At 48.1% G+C, this 20,492-nt stretch overlaps 1 protein-coding gene across 1 annotated transcript in view; it reads right to left on the minus strand.

Annotated features, from left to right (window-relative positions):
• Positions 1-249: 249 nt before the first annotated feature.
• LOC144500968 (cyclin-dependent kinase 6-like) overlaps positions 250-20,492 on the minus strand; it is a 29,519-nt gene continuing 9,276 nt past the window's right edge. Inside the window, exons 3-7 of the mRNA XM_078224468.1 lie at positions 19,052-19,219; positions 16,816-16,925; positions 13,082-13,132; positions 8,624-8,759; positions 250-403 (exon numbers count right to left, since the gene is read on the minus strand). Of these exons, the coding sequence (XP_078080594.1) occupies positions 296-403; positions 8,624-8,759; positions 13,082-13,132; positions 16,816-16,925; positions 19,052-19,219 (573 nt within the window). The 3' untranslated portion in view covers positions 250-295. The remainder of the gene's footprint in view (positions 404-8,623; positions 8,760-13,081; positions 13,133-16,815; positions 16,926-19,051; positions 19,220-20,492) is intronic.

Below are 20,492 nucleotides of genomic sequence, written 5' to 3' on the forward strand. Positions count from 1 at the left end.
AACATTTAGCAATCAAAACACTGGAAATCTTTTTCAGTTGCAACGATTCACTTCTTGCCGCGTTTCAAATACAAAAAAGGTTGCATTTATTTCGCACCTTTCACGACTTCTGAGTGTTACAAAGTGCATTACATCCGATGAAGTACTTTCCAATTATGGTCACAGCTGTATTAGGTGGAACGAATCTCACTGTTGGATACCGACGATAGCTGCAGTCATGTTGCCTCTTCCTAACATTTCGGTTTTTAATTCAGGATTAGCCTCCTTTTAGTTCAACACAAAGGGTTCCCTTTGTTCATTCGTGGCTGCAGACCTCAAAATGTCCTGACGTATCGCTGAAATAAGGATGGGCAAGTGCTTCATAGGTGGACGTCCTTCGGTCTGGGCTGAAGTGGAGGCATTTCTGAAAACAGAAGAGAATTAATGCGATCCCTTTGGTGTCCCTTTACCTGACTCCCTTTATTTACAAACTCAATTCCACTCCTATGAGTGCTTCAGATGCAACTTTAAAGTTTATTTACGAGTATCACAAGCTTACGTTAACACTGCGATGAAGTTACTGTGAAAAATCCCCCAGTCACCACACTCCGGCACCTGTTCGGGTACACTGAGGGAGGATTTAGCACGGCCAATGCATCCAACCAGCACGTCTTTCGGACTGTGGGAGGAAACCGGAGCACCCGGGGGAAACCCACGCAGACACGGGGAGAGCGTGCAGACTCTGCACAGACAGTCACCCAAGCCAGGAATTGAACCTGGTTCCCCGGCGCTGTGAGGCAGCCGTGCTAACCACTGTGCCGCCCTGTCAGAATCCAGAGTATCGGTAGACCTGACATTCTTTTTTATATACATACATATCATATATATATATATATAGTGAGACTCCCTGATTGGACAGGCAAACATTACCTCAATCAGGGAGCTCATACTCCAAAAGGCCAACCTCCAGCGGGCTGGTAGAAGTCATTACAATAATAATAAAACAGTTGTGAATCAGAATGTCTTGTTGCCTGCTTTTGCTAAACGGATATCCACCTATTAGACTTAAACATTTTGGACTTGGGAATATACATCAGTCCGTTCCCGTAGCCTGCCTTAGAAATTCACTCTACTCTGACCTGCCCATTTCCAATCTCCAAAATGCTGAGGTACAAATCCAATTCCGCCCTCCCATATCTTCCGCAAGTGTCCATTTTGCGTGCGGAAACCTAGCCCGAAGAGGACATGGTTCCAGCCCACGTGGCTCAACACCACAGCTGTGCATTTTAATTAAATCCTACATACTTAGAAATAAATATGCGACGGCCTAGTCCATTTACCCTATCTGCCTCCACTTTTACATCACAAGACTTTACTGATTAATTATTTTGCAGCACCTCTTTGGCAAACAAAGGTTGTATGTTGTGTTTTCCTCCGGACAGGTTAAGCTGTGCCTGCGGGAGGCAGAAGGCTGGATTTTTCTGCCTGTGCTTCCAGGCTCAAGCCATGTTCCTGGGTTCAGGTTTATTTTAAATCTGTGGTTATTTCATCAAAATAACAAATGGTGCTTTTTAAAGAGAAAGGCACTTGCAATATTCTTAGCATCTTTTTTTCTTTATTCATTCATGGGACATGGGCATCGCTGGTTGGCCAGTATTTATTGCCCACCCCTAGTTGCCCGAGGGCAGTTGAGAGTCAACCACATTGCTGTGGCTCTGGAGTCGCATAGAGGCCAGACCAGGTAAGGATGGCAGATTTCCTTCCCTAAAGGACATTAGTGAACAAGATGGGTGTTTCTGACAATCAACAATGATTTCATGGTCATCAGTAGACTCTTAATTCTAGATATTTTTTATTGAATTCAAATTCCACATCTGCCTTGGCGGGATTCGAACCCGGGTCCCCGGAACATTAGCTGAGCTTCTGGGTGCAAGTGATGGGAACTCGTGGTGTGATGTACTCCCATTATTTGTCCACCAAACAATGTGCCCACCCATATTTGGAATCTGAAATCCATAGAATCCCTACAATGCAGAAGGAGGCCATTCAGCCCATTAAGTATGTACCGACCCTCTGAAAGACCACTCTACCGAGGCCCACTGCCCCTCCCTATCCCCGTAGTCCCACATATTTACCCCATTAATGCCCCTAATCTGCACATCTTGGCAGAGTAAGGGACAATTTAGCATAGCCGATCCACCTAACTTACACATCTTTGGAGTGTGGGAGGAAACCGGAGCACCCGGAGGAAACCCACGCAGACACGGGGAGAACGTGTAATCTCCACACAGGCAGTGACCCAAGCCGGGAATCGAACCCTGGGTCCCCGGCGCTGTGAGGCAGCAGTTTGCCGCCCTAAAATGCAGAAAGTGCCAAGTTTTGTGGTCAATGGCAAGCCGGTGTATAATGGTGGATGTGCTTAACACCTGACATCACTTGCAGTGGAACATTCTAGAATTGCGGTGAGGGTAAGGAGTCGGTGGGGTGGTTCCCCTTCAGATTTGTTTTGCCACCCCAGCCCACTGGGGGGGTTAAACCTGTCCTAATTTGTGTCTTGAAGAAATTCCTTACTGTAATTATTTTTCTGGTGATTTTACAACTTTACTGCAGATCAGTTACGGAGAAACGCCAGGAAGGCTGGAATGTTGCAGTGCAATTTTTTTTCACCTCTGCGGGAGAACCCGGCCAGTTATACAGCTCAGCAATGCCCTCCAGTGGCTCAACTGGAGGCTGCAGCATTAAGTCACCCTTGTTTAAAAAAAAACCTGGACGACTCAACCATTTTGACACCGACGCTGGGACCAGTATTGCCACAATACTGCTCTTCTCCAGCGCGAGTTGGCCGTCAGTGTGTATGAGATCCAGATTGATTCCAACACCAAGAAGGTTTTTAAAGGGTGAGGAGAGGAATAATTTAAAGAAGAAGATCAAGGGCAAAGGAGGGAGGTGAATAAAGAACCAAGCATGGTGGCACAGTGGTTAGCACTGCAGCCTCACAGCACCAGAGACCAGGGTTTGATTCCCGGCTTGGGTCACTGTCTGTGCGGAGTCTGCACGGTCTGTCCATGCAGGTTTTTCCTCCGGGTGTCTGAGGTCACATACCAACCAACTCAAGAACAGCTTCTCCCCTGCTGCTGTCAGACTTTTGAATGGACCTACCTTGCATTAAGTTGATCTTTCTCTACACCCCAGCTATGACTGTAACACTACATTCTGCACTCTCTCGTTTCCTTCTCTGTGAACAGTATGCTTTGTGTAGTGCGCAAGAAACAATACTTTTCACTGTATGTTAATACATGCGACAATAATAAATCAAATCAAAGGTGCTCTGGTTTTCCCCCACAGTTCAAAAGACAGTGCTGACGAGGTGCATTGGCCATGCCAAATTCTCCCTCCGTGTAACCCGAACAGGTACCAGAATGTGGCGACTAGGGGATTTTCACAGTAACTTCATTGCAGTGTTAATGTAAACCTATTTGTGACATTAATAAATAAACTTTTAAACGGAGAGTGAAAGTGTGTGGATGGGGGAGTAATTGTGGAATTTGCAGGTCGGAGGGAGGTTGGGATAAGGGTGCTTCGGACTTTAAAACAAATGCAAGGTGCTGAGTGATGGAGAGTTGGGTGTTTTAATGCAGGACAATGGTATTTAATGGTGGGGGCACTCGCCAATCAGCCCCCTCACACCCAGACCCAGCATTAGAATTGGTACTGACACACACACGCACGTCACAAAGAGAGCACCTGGCAAAGGAATACTGACTCCGCAGGAAAGAAAGTAAAGGTTTGTGGGGCGATTCTCCCAAAAAAATTCTAAGTGTCGAATGCACGTGAAAACTGGAGTAAAACTGGAATAAATCACGCTGGTTTTTTTCAGTAGGAGTTTAGAGAAGAATCTCCCACACTCTGCACACTGCAGAGAGCACCAGTGGACAGGGCCTATCCCCGCTGGGAAGGCCGGCAGCATAGCGCTGAGTGGGCCACTGCACATGCGCCGATCTGTCTGCGTCGAGACCGACGGATGCACAGTAACCCCTGTCTGCCGGCCACCTGCTCGCTGGCCAGCCCCGTGATACCCGCAACACTGGCTGTGCGCGCGCCCCCCCCCCCCTCCCCCACAGCCCAAACGCTGATCACCCCACCCCCCCCCCCTCCCTCCCTCTCCACAGCATGCCTGGGCCCAGCCTCGACCCCACCCCACAGCCCCAATCTGTCCCCACCCTGATGGCCAGCCCCAATCGCTGGCCTACCTCCCACCCCCACTAATCGCCCCCATTAGGCCTCGCCCCCTTGGCACTGCCCATGCCTGGTGGGCAGTGCCAATATGCCCCCTGGGCATTGCCACTTTGCCCCTTGGGCAGTGCTGTGGGTCCCAGGCTGGCGCTGCTAAAGTACCAATGCCCTGGGGGCACACCCCCCCCATTGCCTGACCCTCTGGGAGGGGTCCTGATTGCCGCCCCCTTCCCTCCCAGTGAGGTCGGGGAGCTACTGTAAACCCTGTTGGAGTGAAATACACCTGGGGAGGAGGGAGAAGAGGCTAGTGGGACTGGAGACTCCAGACCCGGGCCCGCTAATTATATTTAAAATATATTTAAATGAAGCCCTGCAGAGGTAATGCAGCTCCGCATTGGAAATCCGGGGCTGGGAGACGTGCTTGGGGCCGGATGCCCAGCGCGGATTGTGCTAATTAGGCCCCGCTTCAATCTCCCGGCCCACTGTGCTAAAAATTCAGCGCAGAGGGATGGGAGAATCGCCCCCTTGCAATTTGGACTCAAGTTTATTTTTGCAGGAAACTATCTGTTCGTGTCACATCTCTGCACTCTCAGGGTTATTATAGGGTGTGATGCGGGGAGTCACTGTGAGGAGTGCAAATGAGGCTCGGAACAGGGAGATTCTACAGTTGAACGCGTGGCTAAAGGACTGGTGCAAGAGGGAGGGTTTTAAATTCATAGATAACTGGGAAATCTTCAAGTCAGGATGGCAACTGTACAGAAAGGATGGGTTACACCTTAACTGGAAGGGAGCAAATATCCTGGCTGGGAGTTTTGCTAGAGTGTTTCGGCAGGATTTAAACTAGTGTGGCAGGGGGGTGGGGAACAAAACAGTAGGTCAGTAAATACTGAGGCTGGGGTTGAGCTGGGGGCCAGGGCAAGGCTAGCTAAGAAGAGGAGCACTCTGGAGGAGGATGACCTGAGTGGGCCTGGAGGTCTGGAGTGCATCTGCTTCAATGCGAGGAGCGTAATGGGTAAAACTGACGAACTTAGGGCCTTAATGCTTATGCGGAATTTGGATGTGGTTGCGGTGACGGAAACTTGGTTAAAAGAAGGACAGGACTGGCAGCTGAATATTCCGGGGTATAAGTGTTTTAGGCGAGACAGAGGAGGGGCTAAAAAAGGTGGGGGAGTAGCGATATTAGTTAAGGAGCATATTACCGCGGTGCAGAGGGTAGACAACTTAGAGGGGTCATGTACTGAGTCGCTGTGGGTGGAACTCAGAAACAGGAAGGGTGCAGTCACTATGCTGGGGGTGTACTACAGACCACCCAACAGCCCACAGGAAGTGGAGGAAAGGATATGTCAGGAGATTCTGGATAGGTGCAGAAAAAATAGGGTTGTTGTAGTGGGGGACGATCACGAGGGGTCACGGGCTCAAGATGAGAGGGGCGAAGTATAACTCAGATATCAGAGGGATGTTTTTTACACAGAGGGTGGTGGGGGCCTGGAATGCGCTGCCAAGTAGGGTGGTGGAGGCAGGCACACTGACATCGTTTAAGACTTACCTGGATAGTCACATGAGCAGCCTGGGAATGGAGGGATACAAACGATTGGTCTAGTTGGACCAAGGAGCGGCACAGGCTTGGAGGGCCAAAGGGCCTGTTTCCTGTGCTGTACTGTTCTTTGTTCTTTGAGTGGCAGCTCCATGGGGAGGTGCGGGGGGGTGTCACTGTGCTTTTTGGTTTGGTGTGGGTGGACACTGGGAAGGGGATACAGGAACACTTGTAAAGTTAAAGTTTTAAGTTTATTTATTAGTCACAAGTAAGGCTTACATTAACACTGCAATGAAGTTACTGTGAAATTCCCCTAGTCGCCACACTCCGGCGCCTGTTTGGGTCAATCCAACCAACCAGCACGTCTTTCAAACTCTGGGAGGAAACCAGAGCACTGGGAGGAAACCCACACAGACACGGGGATAATGTGCATACTCCATCATAGAAACCCTACAGTACAGAAAGAGGCCATTCGGCCCATCGTGTCTGCACCGACCACAATCCCACCCAGGCCCTACTCCCATATCCCTACATATTTTACCCACTAATCCCTCTAACCTACGCATCTCAGGACACTAAGGGGCAATTTTTTTTTAACATGGCCAATCAACCTAACCCGCACATCTTTGGACTGTGGGAGGAAACCGGAGCACCCGGAGGAAACCCACGCAGACACGGGGAGAATGTGCAAACTCCACACAGCCAGTGACCCAAGCCGGGAATCAAACCCAGGTCCCTGGAGCTGTGAAGCAGCAGTGCTGACCACTGTGCTACCGTGCCGCCCACACACAGACAATGACCCGAGGCCGGGAATCGAACCCGGGTCCCTGGCACTGTGAGGCAGCAGTGCTAACCACTGTGCCACCGTGCCGCTGTGCTGGGGAACTTTCAAATTGGAGTGACCTTGTTAGTACTGCCTCTAGGAGTACAATGCTGCAGTGTGGACATTGGGCAGCCTGCGGGCAATGTAATGTGTGACATACCTTAGTGGGGGAAGGAGTGTGAGAGAAACAAGGGCTGAGTAACACCGGGGTGGCACACCCTCCTCCCCTCCCCTCCCCTGAGAAAGCAGGCCGCCATGGAGCTGTCACTCCCCACGCTGACCTGCAGATGTTAAGCACTGTGGGGCTGATCAATAAGGGCCGCGAGGGACTGCCACTCCTTACTGGGGTGTAAGTCCCGCTCTACCCAAGGTGCCGGACAATCCGATTGGTCAGCGGCTCCTCCAGCCCCAGCAGCTAGAGAACAAGAGGCCTCGGATTCCTGGAACTGGTGAGACCCGGCCGGCCTTGGACTGGGCGAGTTCGGATAGGTTAGCGAGAGGAGCAGTCACTGAAGGAGGGCAGGGGTAGGATTGGGGTTCAACTTAAGTGGGGGGATTGGGGGCTACCCTACAGTCGGCAAAGGGTGGCTCCCTAAAAGTGACATCCTCCCCCCCCCCCCCCCCCCACTGCCTTCCCACCCTTTAACCACTTGAGGAGAAAGGTCAGACTTTCCACTCCGGCCCAGCTGGCAATGTCAAAGGTTTTATGGGATGGACAGGGTATTGCCAGGGGTAATGGGCCTGATTGCGAGCATAAGTGACCCTTAATTTTTCATGTAAATATGGCAGGCAAACTGATTTCGCTCCACCCCATTGTATTAATAGGGTGAGCCCAGCGAGGAATGTAATGCCCCATTCCCTGCAAGAAATGTGATGGCCAAGGGCATATAAACTTAAACCCAAACTGTATGTGTGCTTGTGGGGGAAGGGGGAGGAGAAATGGATAGAAATCCCATTTACACACACACACACAAAAAGGAATGACATCTAATTATTTGTTTAAACTCTGGCTGGTGTCCCACATTCTGTCCTCCGTAAACCTAAGTTCATCCAAAACTCTGCCACTTGTGTCTTTAACGTGCAGCTAGTAGGGGAAAAGATACAAAAGTCTGCGATCATCCTTTCTGGTTGTATCACAGCTCGGTATGGCTCCTACTCTGGCCAAATCCACAAGAAACTACAAAGGGTTGTGAACATTTTCCAGTCTAATCTGTAAACCGGCCTCCCATCCAGTGACACTGTCTACACTTCCCGCTGCCTCGGGAAAGCAGCCAGCATAATTAAGGACCCCACGCACCCCGGACATTCTCTCTTCCACTTTCTTCTGTCGGGAAGATACAAAAGTCTGAGGTCACGTACCAACCGACTCAAGAACAGCTTTTTCCTGCTTCCATCAGACTTTTGAAATAGATTTACCTTATATTAAGTTGACCTTTCTTTACGCCCCTAGTTATGACTGTAACACTATATTTAGCACCCTCTCCTTTCCTTCTCCCCTATGTACTCTATGAACGGTATGCTTTGTCTGTATAGCACGCAAGAAACTGTATACCAATACATGTGACAATAGTAAATCAAATTAAATCCCGTTCCCCAATCACCCCCCCTCACGGTACCCACTGATCTACACCGGCTTCTGATCAGGCAAGGATATCAAATTCTCATCCTTGTTTTCAAATCCTTCCGCAGCACTCACTCCTCCCTCTCTCCGTCACCTCGCTTCCAGCCTAAGTCGCTCTGAGACTTACACTCATCAAATTGAGGCTTTTTAACCCTTTCACCATTGGTGACCATGGCGATCTGGTTGCCTAGGACCCGAGCTCCAGAATTTTCTCCCCGCACAGCTGCGTCTCAAACCTCGCCTGTTCCCTTTAAGATCCTCCTTCAAATCGAGCTCGTTAACCGAAACGTTTGTCGTCTGACCTAACAGCTCGCGTGGCCGGGTGTCAGGCTCGCTTTTACAACAAAGCGCTTTTGGACATGTTATTTGTGTTTAAAGGCACCAGATAAATAGAAGCTGCAATGAAACACAGGATTCAGACAGGAGAACTCACAAGTAGAAGGTCTTTTCCCAATGAATCAATCTGAGGCAGTAAATCTTCGATGGGCTTTAGGGGGCTGGCTGTGAAGGAGCTGTAGGGCAGAGGAGCATCGGTGGGCCATTCCTCTTCATCAGGGAGCCCGAGCGTGCTGAAAAGATAAGGCCAAGGTTAACCCAAGTACCAGCCACTCATTAAACACTGAATGCCTTTTAATGATGTGTTTAGTGAATGGCCACTTTTAGTGCTCCATCAATCATCACGCAGAATGCACCCATTTCAAAAGGCCTACCCTGCCCTCCGCTCCCTGGACTGACTCGGCTGGAAGCCCAGGCTAACACAGAACCCTGCAATGACCTTTACTCCATTCATTACGAATGGCTCGATTTAAATTACAGCTTTTTATAATTAATAAATGTGAGCAGCAGCAGAACCTGGGCTGGGATTTAGATCCACCTACTGTGGCCCTGTCAGAAATTCTGGTGATTTTTGGTAGTGGGTTCGGAGATGGGACGTGACATCGCAAGCGATAATCACCGAATCATAGAATCCCTACAGTGCAGAAAGAGACCATTCGGCCCATCGAGTCTGCACCAACCATAATCCCACCCAGGCCCCATCCCTGTAATTCCATGTATTTATCCTGCTAATCCCCCTGACACTAACAGTCAATTTAACCTGGCCAATCAACCTAAGCTGCACGTCTTTGGACTGTGGGAGGAAACCGGAGGAAACCCACGCAGACACGGGGAGAACGTGCAAACTCCACACAGACAGTGACCCAAGGCTGGAATTGAACCCGGGTCCCTGACGCTGTGAGGCAGCAGTGCTAACCACTGTGCCACCCTGCTGCCCATAATGTGGCGTAAATGAGGAAAAGACATTTATCTTGTTTCCTTCCACCATTGCATCAATTGTAAAATAAGTACAATAAAAGAAAATAACTCCTTCCTGCAAAGCAGTGGTTAAACACTCACTTGACATCTAATGATACCAATGGCGGAAAGGGAGCAGCTGTTCCTTTTAGTTGAAGGGTCAGTTACGAGGGGACACACGTTAAAAGTGAGGGGTGGGAGGTTTAGGGGGGGATTTGAGGAAAAACTTTTACCCAGAGCGTGGTGACGGTCTGGAATGTGCTGCCTGGGGGGGTGGTGAAGGCGGGATGTCTCTCATCCATTAAGAAGTACCTGGATGAGTGCTTGGCACGCCATATGGGCGGCACGGTAGCACAGTGGTTAGCACTGCTGCTTCACAGCTCCAGGGTCCCGGGTTCGATTCCCGGCTCGGGTCACTGTCTGTGTGGAGTTTGCACATTCTCCTCGTGTCTGCGTGGGTTTCCTCCGGGTGCTCCGGTTTCCTCCCACAGTCCAAAGATGTGCGGGTTAGGTTGATTGGCCAGGTTAAAAATTGCCCCTTAGAGTCCTGGGATGCGTAGGTTAGAGGGATTAGCGGGTAAAATATGTGGGGGTAGGGCCTGGGTGGGATTGTGGTCGGTGCAGACTCGATGGGCCGAATGGCCTCCTTCTGCACTGTAGGGATTCTATGATTCTATGATTCTATGATAACATTCAAGGCTATGGGCCAAGTGCTGGCAAGTGGGATTAGGTGGGCAGGTCAGGGCACTTCATGCGTCGGTGCAAACTCGATGGGCCGAAGGGCTCCTTCTGCACTGTGGTATTCTGTGATTTTAACATTTAACAGTGTCCAGTGCTGGCCAATATTTTCAATATTCATTCATAGGGTGCGAGGATCACTAGAAATTTCAGCACTTATTCTCCTTCCCTGGTTGTCTTGAGAAGGTGATAGTGAGCTGCCTTCTTGAACCGCTGCAGTCCGTGTGGTGTAGGTACACCCACAATGCTGTTAACTTGGGAATTCTAGGATTTTGATCCAGCAGCACTGAAGCCAATGATGATAATAGTTTCAAGCCAGAATAATATTTGGTTTGGAGGGGAACTTGCAGCTGTTGTTATATTTTCTTATTCATTCAAGGGAGATGGACTTCACCGACTAGACCATTGCCCATCCCTAATTGCCCTTGAGAAGGTGGTGCTGAGCTGCCATTTTGAATCGCTGCAGCCCATGTAGTGTAGGTACATCCACAGTGCTGTTAGGGAGGGAGTTCCAGGAATTTAACCCAGCGACAATGAAGGAATGGTGATATATTTCTAAGTCAGGATGGTGAGTGGCTTGGAGGGGAACTTCCAGGTGGTGGTGTTCCCACGTGTCTGCTGCCCTTGTCCTTCTAGATGGTAAAGTCTGTGGGTTTAGAAGGTGCTGCCTAAGGAGCCTTAGTGAGTTCCTGCAGTGCATCCCGTAGATAGTACACACTGCTGTCTCTGTTCATCAGTGGTTAAGGGAGTGAATCTTTGTGGATGGAGTGCCAATCAAGTGGGCTGCTTTATCCGAAATGGTGTCAAGCTTCTTCAGTGTTGTAGAAGCTGCATTCATTCAGGTGAGTCAAGAATATTCCATCACACTCCTGACTAGTGCCTTGACGATGCTGGATAGACTTTGGGGAGTGAGGAGGTGAGTTACTCACCACAGAATTCCCAGCCTTTGACCTGCTCTTGCAGCCACAGTATTTATATTTCTAGTTCTGTTCAGTTTCTGATCAATTTTAATTCTACAGGGTGTTGATAGTGGGAGGTAACGCCATTGAATATCAAGGGGCAATGTTGGAGATGGTCTTTGCCTGGCACTGGGTGGCACGAATGTTACTTGCCACTTGTCGTCACAAGCCTGGATATTGTCCAGGTTTTGCTACGTTTGGGCATGAACTGCTTCAGTCTCTGAGGAGTCGTAAATGGTGCTGAACATTTTGCAATCATCAGCGAACATCCCCACTTCTGACTTTATGCTGGAAGGACATTGATGAAACAGCTGAAGATGGTTGGGCCCAGGACACTACCCTGAGGAATTCCGGTAGAGATGCTGGAGTCCCTCAGACTTATCAAACAAGCAGGTTGTTTAGTCCTGGATGGGGTTGAGCTTCTTGAGTGTTGTTGGAGCTGCACTCCTCCAGGCAAGTGCAGGGCATCCCATTACACCCCCCGGTGGCACAGTGGTTAGCACTGCTGCCTCACAGTGCCAGGGACCCGGGTTTGATTCCCGGCTCGGGTCACTGTCTGTGTGGAGTTTGCACATTCTCCCCGTGTCTGCGTGGGTTTCCTCCGGGTGCTCCGGTTTCCTCCCACAGTCCAAAGATGTGCTGGTTAGGTTGATTGGCCATGCTAAACTGACCCTAGTTCCGGGGGCATTAGCAGGCTAAATATGTGGGTTACAAGGATAGGGTGGGATTGTTGTCGGTGCAGGCTTGATAGACCGAATGGCCTCCTGCTGTATCAGATAATCATAGAACAGTGCAGAAGGAGGCCTTTCGACCCATCGAGTCTGCACCGACAACAATCCCACCCAGCCCCTATCCTCGTCAACCCCATGTATTTACCCTGCTAACTCCCCTAGACTACACATCTTGGGACATTAGGGGCAATTTAGTACGGCCATTTTTGGACTTTGTACTGTAGGGACTCTATGATTGTATGAACTTTGTAGATAGCAGACAGGATTTGGAGAGTCAGGAGGTGAGTTACTCGACACAGAATTCCCAGAATGCTGTATTTGCATAACAAGTAGTTAAGTTTCTGGCATGGCAGCATATTGCAGGGAAAGGTAAATCTAAGAGAAACAGATAGTACAGCTGAGATAACCAGGATAAACTGCGGGGTGTTGGAAATATATAAAAGATCTGTCGGCATCTGTGTGAAGAGAAGTTAACATTCTGGGTTCAGAAGCTTCGTCCGGTCATAGAATAAAATGCGTTGTCCAATGAGATAGATTTACTCGGTCAAACAGCACAGAAAAGGCCATTTGGCCCATCAAGCTAAGTTGGTTCTTTGGAAGAGTGCTTCAATTTAGTCGCAAACCCCGGTTTATTCCACATAATCCTGTAGATTAGTTACGAGGGTTACTGCCAATTAACTGCAAGCCTCGCTATCAAATTTTAATAACTGCTGAATGGCCACTGAAATGGTAAAACTCCACCAACTATGTCTTTGTCAGCAGTCATTAGAGTGGATGCGGAGAGGATGTTTCCACTAGGAGGAAAAATTAGAACCAGAGGGCACAACCTCAGGCTAAAGGGACGATCCTTTAAAACAGAGATGAGGAGGAATTTCTTCAGCCAGAGAGTGGTGAATCTGTGGAACTCTTTGCCGCAGAGGGCTGTGGAGGCCAGGTCATTAAGTGTCTTTAAGACGGAGATAGATAGGTTCTTGATTAATAAGGGGATCAGGGGGTTATGGGGAAAAGGCAGGAGAATGGGGATGAGAAAAATATCAGCCATGATTGAATGGCGGAGCAGACTCGATGGGCCGAGTGGCCTAATTCTGCTCCTATGTCTTATTACTTTGAAACCCTGGGTTCGAAACCAGGTGGATCGTTCATAATCTGGGTACCGGGCACAATACTTACTCAAATATTTTTTGAAGTTGATTAATATCCGAAATTCCACAAAGAAAGGGTCTAAAAATTAAAAAAAAATAAGATGGTCAAATGATGCTTGATCCTTTCACTATTAAGGGTGCAAACATTTGCTATTTCGACTTCAGCCCCTGGAGATTTTAAACCGCATCTTTCTTTGAATCTCAACATAGGGATGGAGCTTTCACTGCTCCTTGTTATTCGGCGCACTCCGTGTAATGTAATTTCTTCCAGCTATGCTTAATCTTTCACCCCTTTCGCTCTCCCGACAGTTAATCTTTTTCAAGTATTGGGTGTTTTGCTTGAGCGGGATATGATTATAGATTTGTGATTACCGTTCAGTACCGCTGTGTTAGCCTCCTGTTAGGAGCAGGGCGTTACATAATCTCCGAGGCAGCGGTCAGAAGCTTGTTTACGCTCAAACAGAAACCTTGGCTGGTTTTAATCCAGTTTTTAAATCAACCTGCCCATGAACTGGAACCGAGATGAGACGAGTTTGACAGTACGTCACAATGTATTGCTCAAATGCAAATTTCACAGAATCTTTCCCTAAAAAAAAACTCTTGCCATTTTGACCTAGGGTATACGTTCAAATAACGTTCAAAGACTATTTCCTCGGGTGGATGGAGCTATTACAAGGGGGCATAACTACAGGGTTCCTGGTGGGAGATATAGGAAGGATATCAGAGGTAGGTTCTTTACGCAGAGAGTGGTTGGGGTGTGGAATGGACTGCCTGCAGTGATAGTGGAGTCAGACACTTTAGGAACATTTAAGCGGTTGTTGGATAGGCACATGGAGCACACAAGGATGATAGGGAGTGGGATAGCTTGATCTTGGTTTCAGATAAAGCTCGGCACAACATCGTGGGCCGAAGGGCCTGTTCTGTGTTCTATGTATACTTTCGCCTTTGCAGAACATATGGCAGCGAATGAGGTAACATGGGGGTTGGAGCACCGAATGGGGTTACGAAGTGGCAACTGGTTATACGATAGAGGATTTGGTTACAAAGAGATTGTGGGTGAGATTTTCCAGCGGCAGAGGTAGCTTGCCACCAGCCGGTGGGGATTTTCCAGTCCCTCCAATATCTATGGTGTTTTGCGTGGCTCGCTCATCCAGCCACCGGGGTAACCTGCCATGGCGGGGGGGAGGGGGGGGGGGGGGGGGGCACCTTCGGTGAGACCGTAAGACCCCACCGGTGGGAAGAGCTGGAAAATCCTGCCCTATATTTTCATAAATGACCTGGATGAGGAAGTGGAGGGATGGGTTGGTAAGTTTGCTGACGACACCAAGGTAGGTGGTGTTGTGGATAGTTTGGAGGGATGTCAGAAGTTGCAGCGAGACATAGATAGAATGCAAGACTGGGCGGAGAAGTGGCAGATGGACTTCAACCCGGATAAGTGTGTGGTGATCCATTTTGGCAGATCCAATGGGATGAAGCAGCAGTATAATATGAAGGGTACCATTCTTAGCAGTGTACAGGATCAGAAGGACCTTGGGGTCCGGGTCCATAGGACTCTTAAATCGGCCTCGCAGGTGGAGGATGCGGTCAAGAAGGCGTACGGCGTACTGGCCTTCATTAATCGAGGGATTGAGTTTAGGAGTCGGGAGATAATGCTGCAGCTTTATAGGACCCTGGTTAGACCCCACTTGGAGTACTGCGCGCAGTTCTGGTCACCTCATTACAGGAAAGATGTTGAAGCCATTGAAAGGGTGCAGAGGAGATTTACAAGGATGTTGCCTGGATTGGGGGGCATGCCTTATGAGGATAGGTTGAGGGAGCTTGGTCTCTTCTCCCTGGAGAGACAAAGGATGAGAGGTGACCTGATAGAGGTTTACAAGATGTTGAGAGGTCTGGATAGGGTAGACTCTCAGAGGCTATTTCCAAGGGTTGAAATGGTTGCTACGAGAGGACACAGGTTTAAGGTGCTGGGGGGTAGGTTCAGAGGAGATGTCAGGGGTAAGTTTTTCACTCAGAGGGTGGTGGGTGAGTGGAATCGGCTGACGTCGGTGGTGGTGGAGGCAAACTCGTTGGGGTCTTTTAAGAGACTTCTGGATGAGTACATGGGATTTAATGGGATTGAGGGCTATAGATAGGCCTAGAGGTGGGGATGTGATCGGCGCAACTTGTGGGCCGAAGGGCCTGTTTGTGCTGTGGCTTTCTATGTTCTATAGGATGGGTTAAATGGGGTTACGGTATGGCAGAAAACAGAGTTAAATTACTTTATTATGTGACAAAAAAAATGGGGTTACGATGCGGCAGCTATGTAGTGTTACTATGAGACTAGGTATGGCAGAGAACAATGCGTCATAAGAATACAGTATGGCCAACAACAAGAAACGTGGACGGCATGGACGGGTTGGGCCGAAGGGCCTGTTTCTGTGCTGTATATCTCTATGACTCTACAACAGGATTATATGAGGTTAGATTAAGCAAAACTAAACAGGATTGCAAAATGAGAAACGTATTGTTATAGAAAATGGAGTTAGGTAGAGACTTAGGTTATATAGTAAAGACTGGTGTTACTGTATAACAGCAAATAGATTATATATGATAGAATGGGATTAAAATGTGTTACATATGACAGCAGTTGGGATTACATTGGGTTATGGTATGACAGAGGGTGGGGTACAAAAGAATGTGGCTATGAGATGACAGAGAATGGGGTTATACTGGGTTACAATAGGGTAGAAAACAACACTACCATTGGAATGGATCTGCCCCAGCATAAAGGAAGAATTTAGGAATCACAGCATTGTTGCATCACAGAAGGAGGACGTTTCGCCCATTGAGTCTGCACCAGCTCTCCAAACAAGCATCTTGACTTCGTGTCATTCCCCTGCCTTTCCCCTGCACATTGTTTATATTCAAGTAATCATCTAATACTCTCATGAATGCCTCGATTAAACCTGTCCCCGCCACACTTCCAGGCAATGCATTTCAGACTCTAACCACTCGCTGTGTGAAAAAGATTTTTCTCACATCACATTTGCTCCTATTGCAAATCACTTTAAATCTGTGCCCTCTTATTCTTGAACCTTTCACGAGCAGAAACACTTTCTCCTTCTCAACTCTGTCCAGCCCCCTCATAGAATAGAATAGAATAAAATCCCTACAGTACACAATGAGGCCATTCAGCCCATCATGTTTGCACCGACCACAATCCTCCCAGGCCTTATTCCCACAACCCCACATATTTACCCTGCTAATCCCCCTGACACGAAGGGTCAATTTAGCATGGCCAAACAACCTACCTTTGGAGTGTGGGAGGAAACCGGAGCACCCGGAAGTAACCCACGCCGACACGGGGAGAATGTGCAAACTCCACCCAAGCTATGACTGTAGCACTACATTCTGCACTCTCTCGTTTCCTTCTCTATGAACGGTATGCTTTGTCTGTATAGTGCGCAAGAAACAATACTTGTCACTGTATGTTAATACATGTGACAAAAATAAATCGAATCAAATCAGTGACCCGAGGCCGGAATTGAACCTGGTTCCCTGGCGCTGTGAGGCAGCAGTGCTAACGACATGATTATGAACATTTCTATTAAATCTCATTTACAACAATAAGCTGCTATTGTTAAGTAGATCGGAATACTATCAAGAATCAATAACACACCGGGTTTATTTTAAAAGCAGCAAAATATCAAAGTGAATCTTCATGGGCATGAGACTCGGAATAAATCGCTGCATTTATCATCAGTTAGCTGCTTCATATCTTACCGGAGTTGAATCATTTCAGCGAATATACAGCCAACACTCCAGATGTCAACAGCTGCTGTGTATCTTGAATACAAAAGGACTTCCGGTGCTCGGTACCAGAGAGTAACGACCTAAATAAGAGGCAGATTTGTTCAAAAGATCCACCTTCCAAACAGGTTCTCCCAGCTCTGATATTAACACAGGCAATGAGGGAAATGGGGATGGGTGGAGGGGGAAGGCAGATCATGATCACTGGGGCGGCAGGGTGGCAGAGTGGTTAGCACTGCTGCCTCACAGCGCCAGGGACCCGGGTTCAATTCCGGCCTTGGGTCACTGTGTGGAGTTTGCACGTTCTCCCCGTGTCCGCATGGGTTTTCTCTGGGCACTCCGGTTTCCTCCCACTGTCCAAAGATATGTGGGTTAGGTGAATTGGCCATGATAAATTGCCCCTTAGTGTCCCAAGATGTGTAGGTTAGGGAGTCTAGCGGGGTAAATACATGGACAGGGATAAGGCCTGTGTAAGATGCTCTGTTGGGAGAGTCGATGCTGACTCAATGGGCCGAATGGCTTCCTTCTGCACTGTATGGCTTATATGATGTTCATGTCAAAAATATATTTTCATTCTTACATTAATGCAATGGGGTGGGCTGCTTGGCAAAGGGGGCTCCATCTATATAAAATGGAAGGTAATAAAACGCAAACTTAATCAGTCTGAATAAATTGAACACTCTCATGCCTGATCATCCATGTAGTTTTTGAGTTGGGGGGTCGGGGGGAAGTAACTTCAAGAACACAAATGAGGAATAAAATCTTAGACGGTGGTTTAAAAAAGGAAGAAAATTGACACAAATTTCTTTGTTGGCTTTTCCATTGAACCCTTAGAAACTAAGGAAATATATTTACGGTCATTTTTAGCTTTCTTGTCATTCTGAAGACCATAATCTCTTTTCAGTGCATCCCTGAAGACCTCCCTGAATCTTTGAACTCATCATGAAGCGAATCCCTGCTGTAAATCTGCTTCTCGTGCCCCATTATACAACCCAGGGTATTGTCCAATAAACATACAGCAGCAGGCACCAGGAAGTAACGTTTCTCAGACTGAATGCATAACTCTGATTTAATCTGATGGAATGACAAGTACTGGGTACGCCAGTTCAAACTCCTTGGGTCACTGTCTGTGCGGAGTCTGCATGTTCTCCCCGTATCTGTGTGGGTTTCCCCCGGGTTCTCCGCTTTCCTTCCACAGTCCAAAGAAGTTCGGGTTAGGTTGATTGGCCATGCTAAATTGCCCCATAGTCTCCAAAGATGTATAGGTTAGGAGGTTTAGACATGGTAAATGTGTGGGGTTACGGGGATAGGGTCTGGGTGAGATGCTCTTCCGGAGTCAGTGCAGACTCAACAGGCCGAATGGCCTCCTTCTACACTGTAAGGATTCTATGATTCTGTTTTACCCTGTCAGGATCTACCTTTTAGCCAATTATCTCCAATATATTGAACTTGCGATGTATGCTGTCCATCTGTCCCTTCAAAAGAGGATGAAGTGCAGGTCTATAAGAGTTCTCCATGATCCTTGCCAGTGTGACCTTTCTTGAAGGATAGGTCTAGACAGAGACGAGTTCCCTCTTTCCAAGCCAAACACTGCCCTGACTTGGAACTTGATCAGTCACTTCTACCCTTCAACTTAATGGCTGCGGAGCCTCTCCATAGTTCATACCTCAATGCATTATATCCAGCCCAATTTGTCCACTTTATCGATTGTTTAAATTCATTTGTGGGACATGGGCATCGCTGGCTGGACTAGCATTTATTGCCCAGCCCTAGCTGCCCTTGAACTGAGTGGCTTACTAGGCCATTTCGGACAGCAGTCAACCACATTGCTGTAGCTCTGGAGTCACATATAGGCCAGACCAGGTAAGGACGGCAGATTTCCTTCCCTAAAGGGCATTAGTGAATCAGATGGGTTTTTTCCAACAATGGTTTCATGGATCATCAGTAGATTCTTAGTTCCAGATATTTTTTTACTGAATTCAAATTCCACCATCTGCCGTGGCGGGATTCGAATCCGGGTCCCCAGAACATTAGCTGAATTTCTAGATTAACAGTCTAGCAATAATACCACTAGGCCATCGCCTCCCCCTTGAAGATCGCTGTCAATCTTGAATCTTGTAAAGGTCCTGCTTACGTGAGCTCCTTCTTACCTGAGAGGCTACCATTGTGACAGGACAGAAAAAGGAACAGTATACTTAAAAGAACTCACCACGGGGGTCAGTGCCATGTTGAAGCTGTACACTCGAGCCAGGCCGAAGTCTGCTAGCTTCACCTGACCGCTGTTGGAAACCAGGATATTTTGTGGCTTCAAATCTCGATGTACCACACGGTTTGAATGGAGAAAATCCAAGCCTCTGAACAGTTGTAGCATTATGTCCTAAGTGTACAATGATAAAACCATTAAAGACAGAAGTAAAAGGTGAGGTTATTAGAAAGTTATGTATAGTTTCACTGTTCGTACCGGAGAGAACATGGCTACTTGTTGGCAGGACAACCACATGCACTCCGGCTACACCAAGCATTCTGGGAAAGCCAGTCATTCTGAAGATATTTGGTGCCCTCTGCCTTTTGCTCCACTGGAACCATTCCAAATTTGAAGAGCTCTCCAGCTTCTCTGTCAGTAGCCTGTCAAAAGTCGTTCCTCGATTTATGTGACAGCAGATCCCGCAGGGATGTCTGGAAGGAGCCAGACATTGAAACGTCAAGGGGCTCATCTTTATTTCCAGAGTGTGGACCGAGACTTTGAGCCACCTCGCAGTAAGTCAAGGTATTGTCCGATGGCGCCCCCTGTGAAGTGAGTCGGGTATAGCTCTTCAAACATCTCCTGACAAACACATCAATCAAGACCTGCCTTCCGAACAGGCTGCCTGTGATCAGACTGCAGCCAAAGATGTGCTAGTTAAGTGAATTGGCCATACTAAAGTCCCCCTTGGTGTACCTTTCTACAGTAACTTCATTACATTGCTAATGTAAGCCTACAACTTATAAGCCTACATCAATAAATGGGTGCGTTTCTGGTTGGCAGTTGGTGACTAGTGGCGTGCCACAGGGATCGGTGCTGGGGCCTCAACTGTTTACCATATACATAGACGTTCTGGAGGAGGAGACCGAGTGTAGGGTAACAAAGTTTGCAGATGATACAAAGATGAGTGGGAAAGCGAATTGCGTGGAGGTTGCGGAAAGTCTGCAGAGAGATTTGGATAGGCTAAGTGCGTGGGCGAGGATCTGGCAGATGGAGTATAACGTTGACAAGTGTGAGGTTATCCACTTTGGAAGGAATAATAGTAAAATGGACTATTATTTAAATGGTGAAAAATTACAACATGCTACTGTGCAGAGGGACCTGGGGGTCCTTGTGCATGAATCGCAAAAACTCAGTTTGCAGGTGCAGCAGGTGATCAAGAAGGCAAATGGAATGTTGGCCTTTATCGCGAAGGGGATGGAGTATAAAAGCAGGGAGGTCTTGCTGCAGTTGTACAAGGTACTGGTGAGGCCGCAACTGGAGTACTGTGTGCAATTTTGGTCCCCTTATTTGCGGAAGGATGTATTGGCCTTGGAGGCAGTACAGGGAAGGTTCACCAAGGTTGATACTAGAGGTGAGGGGGTTAGCTTATGAGGAGAGATTGAGTAGATTGGGCCTCTACTCGTTG

Source organism: Mustelus asterias, chromosome 11 (genome assembly GCF_964213995.1).
Source record: "Mustelus asterias chromosome 11, sMusAst1.hap1.1, whole genome shotgun sequence".
NCBI lineage: Eukaryota > Metazoa > Chordata > Chondrichthyes > Carcharhiniformes > Triakidae > Mustelus > Mustelus asterias.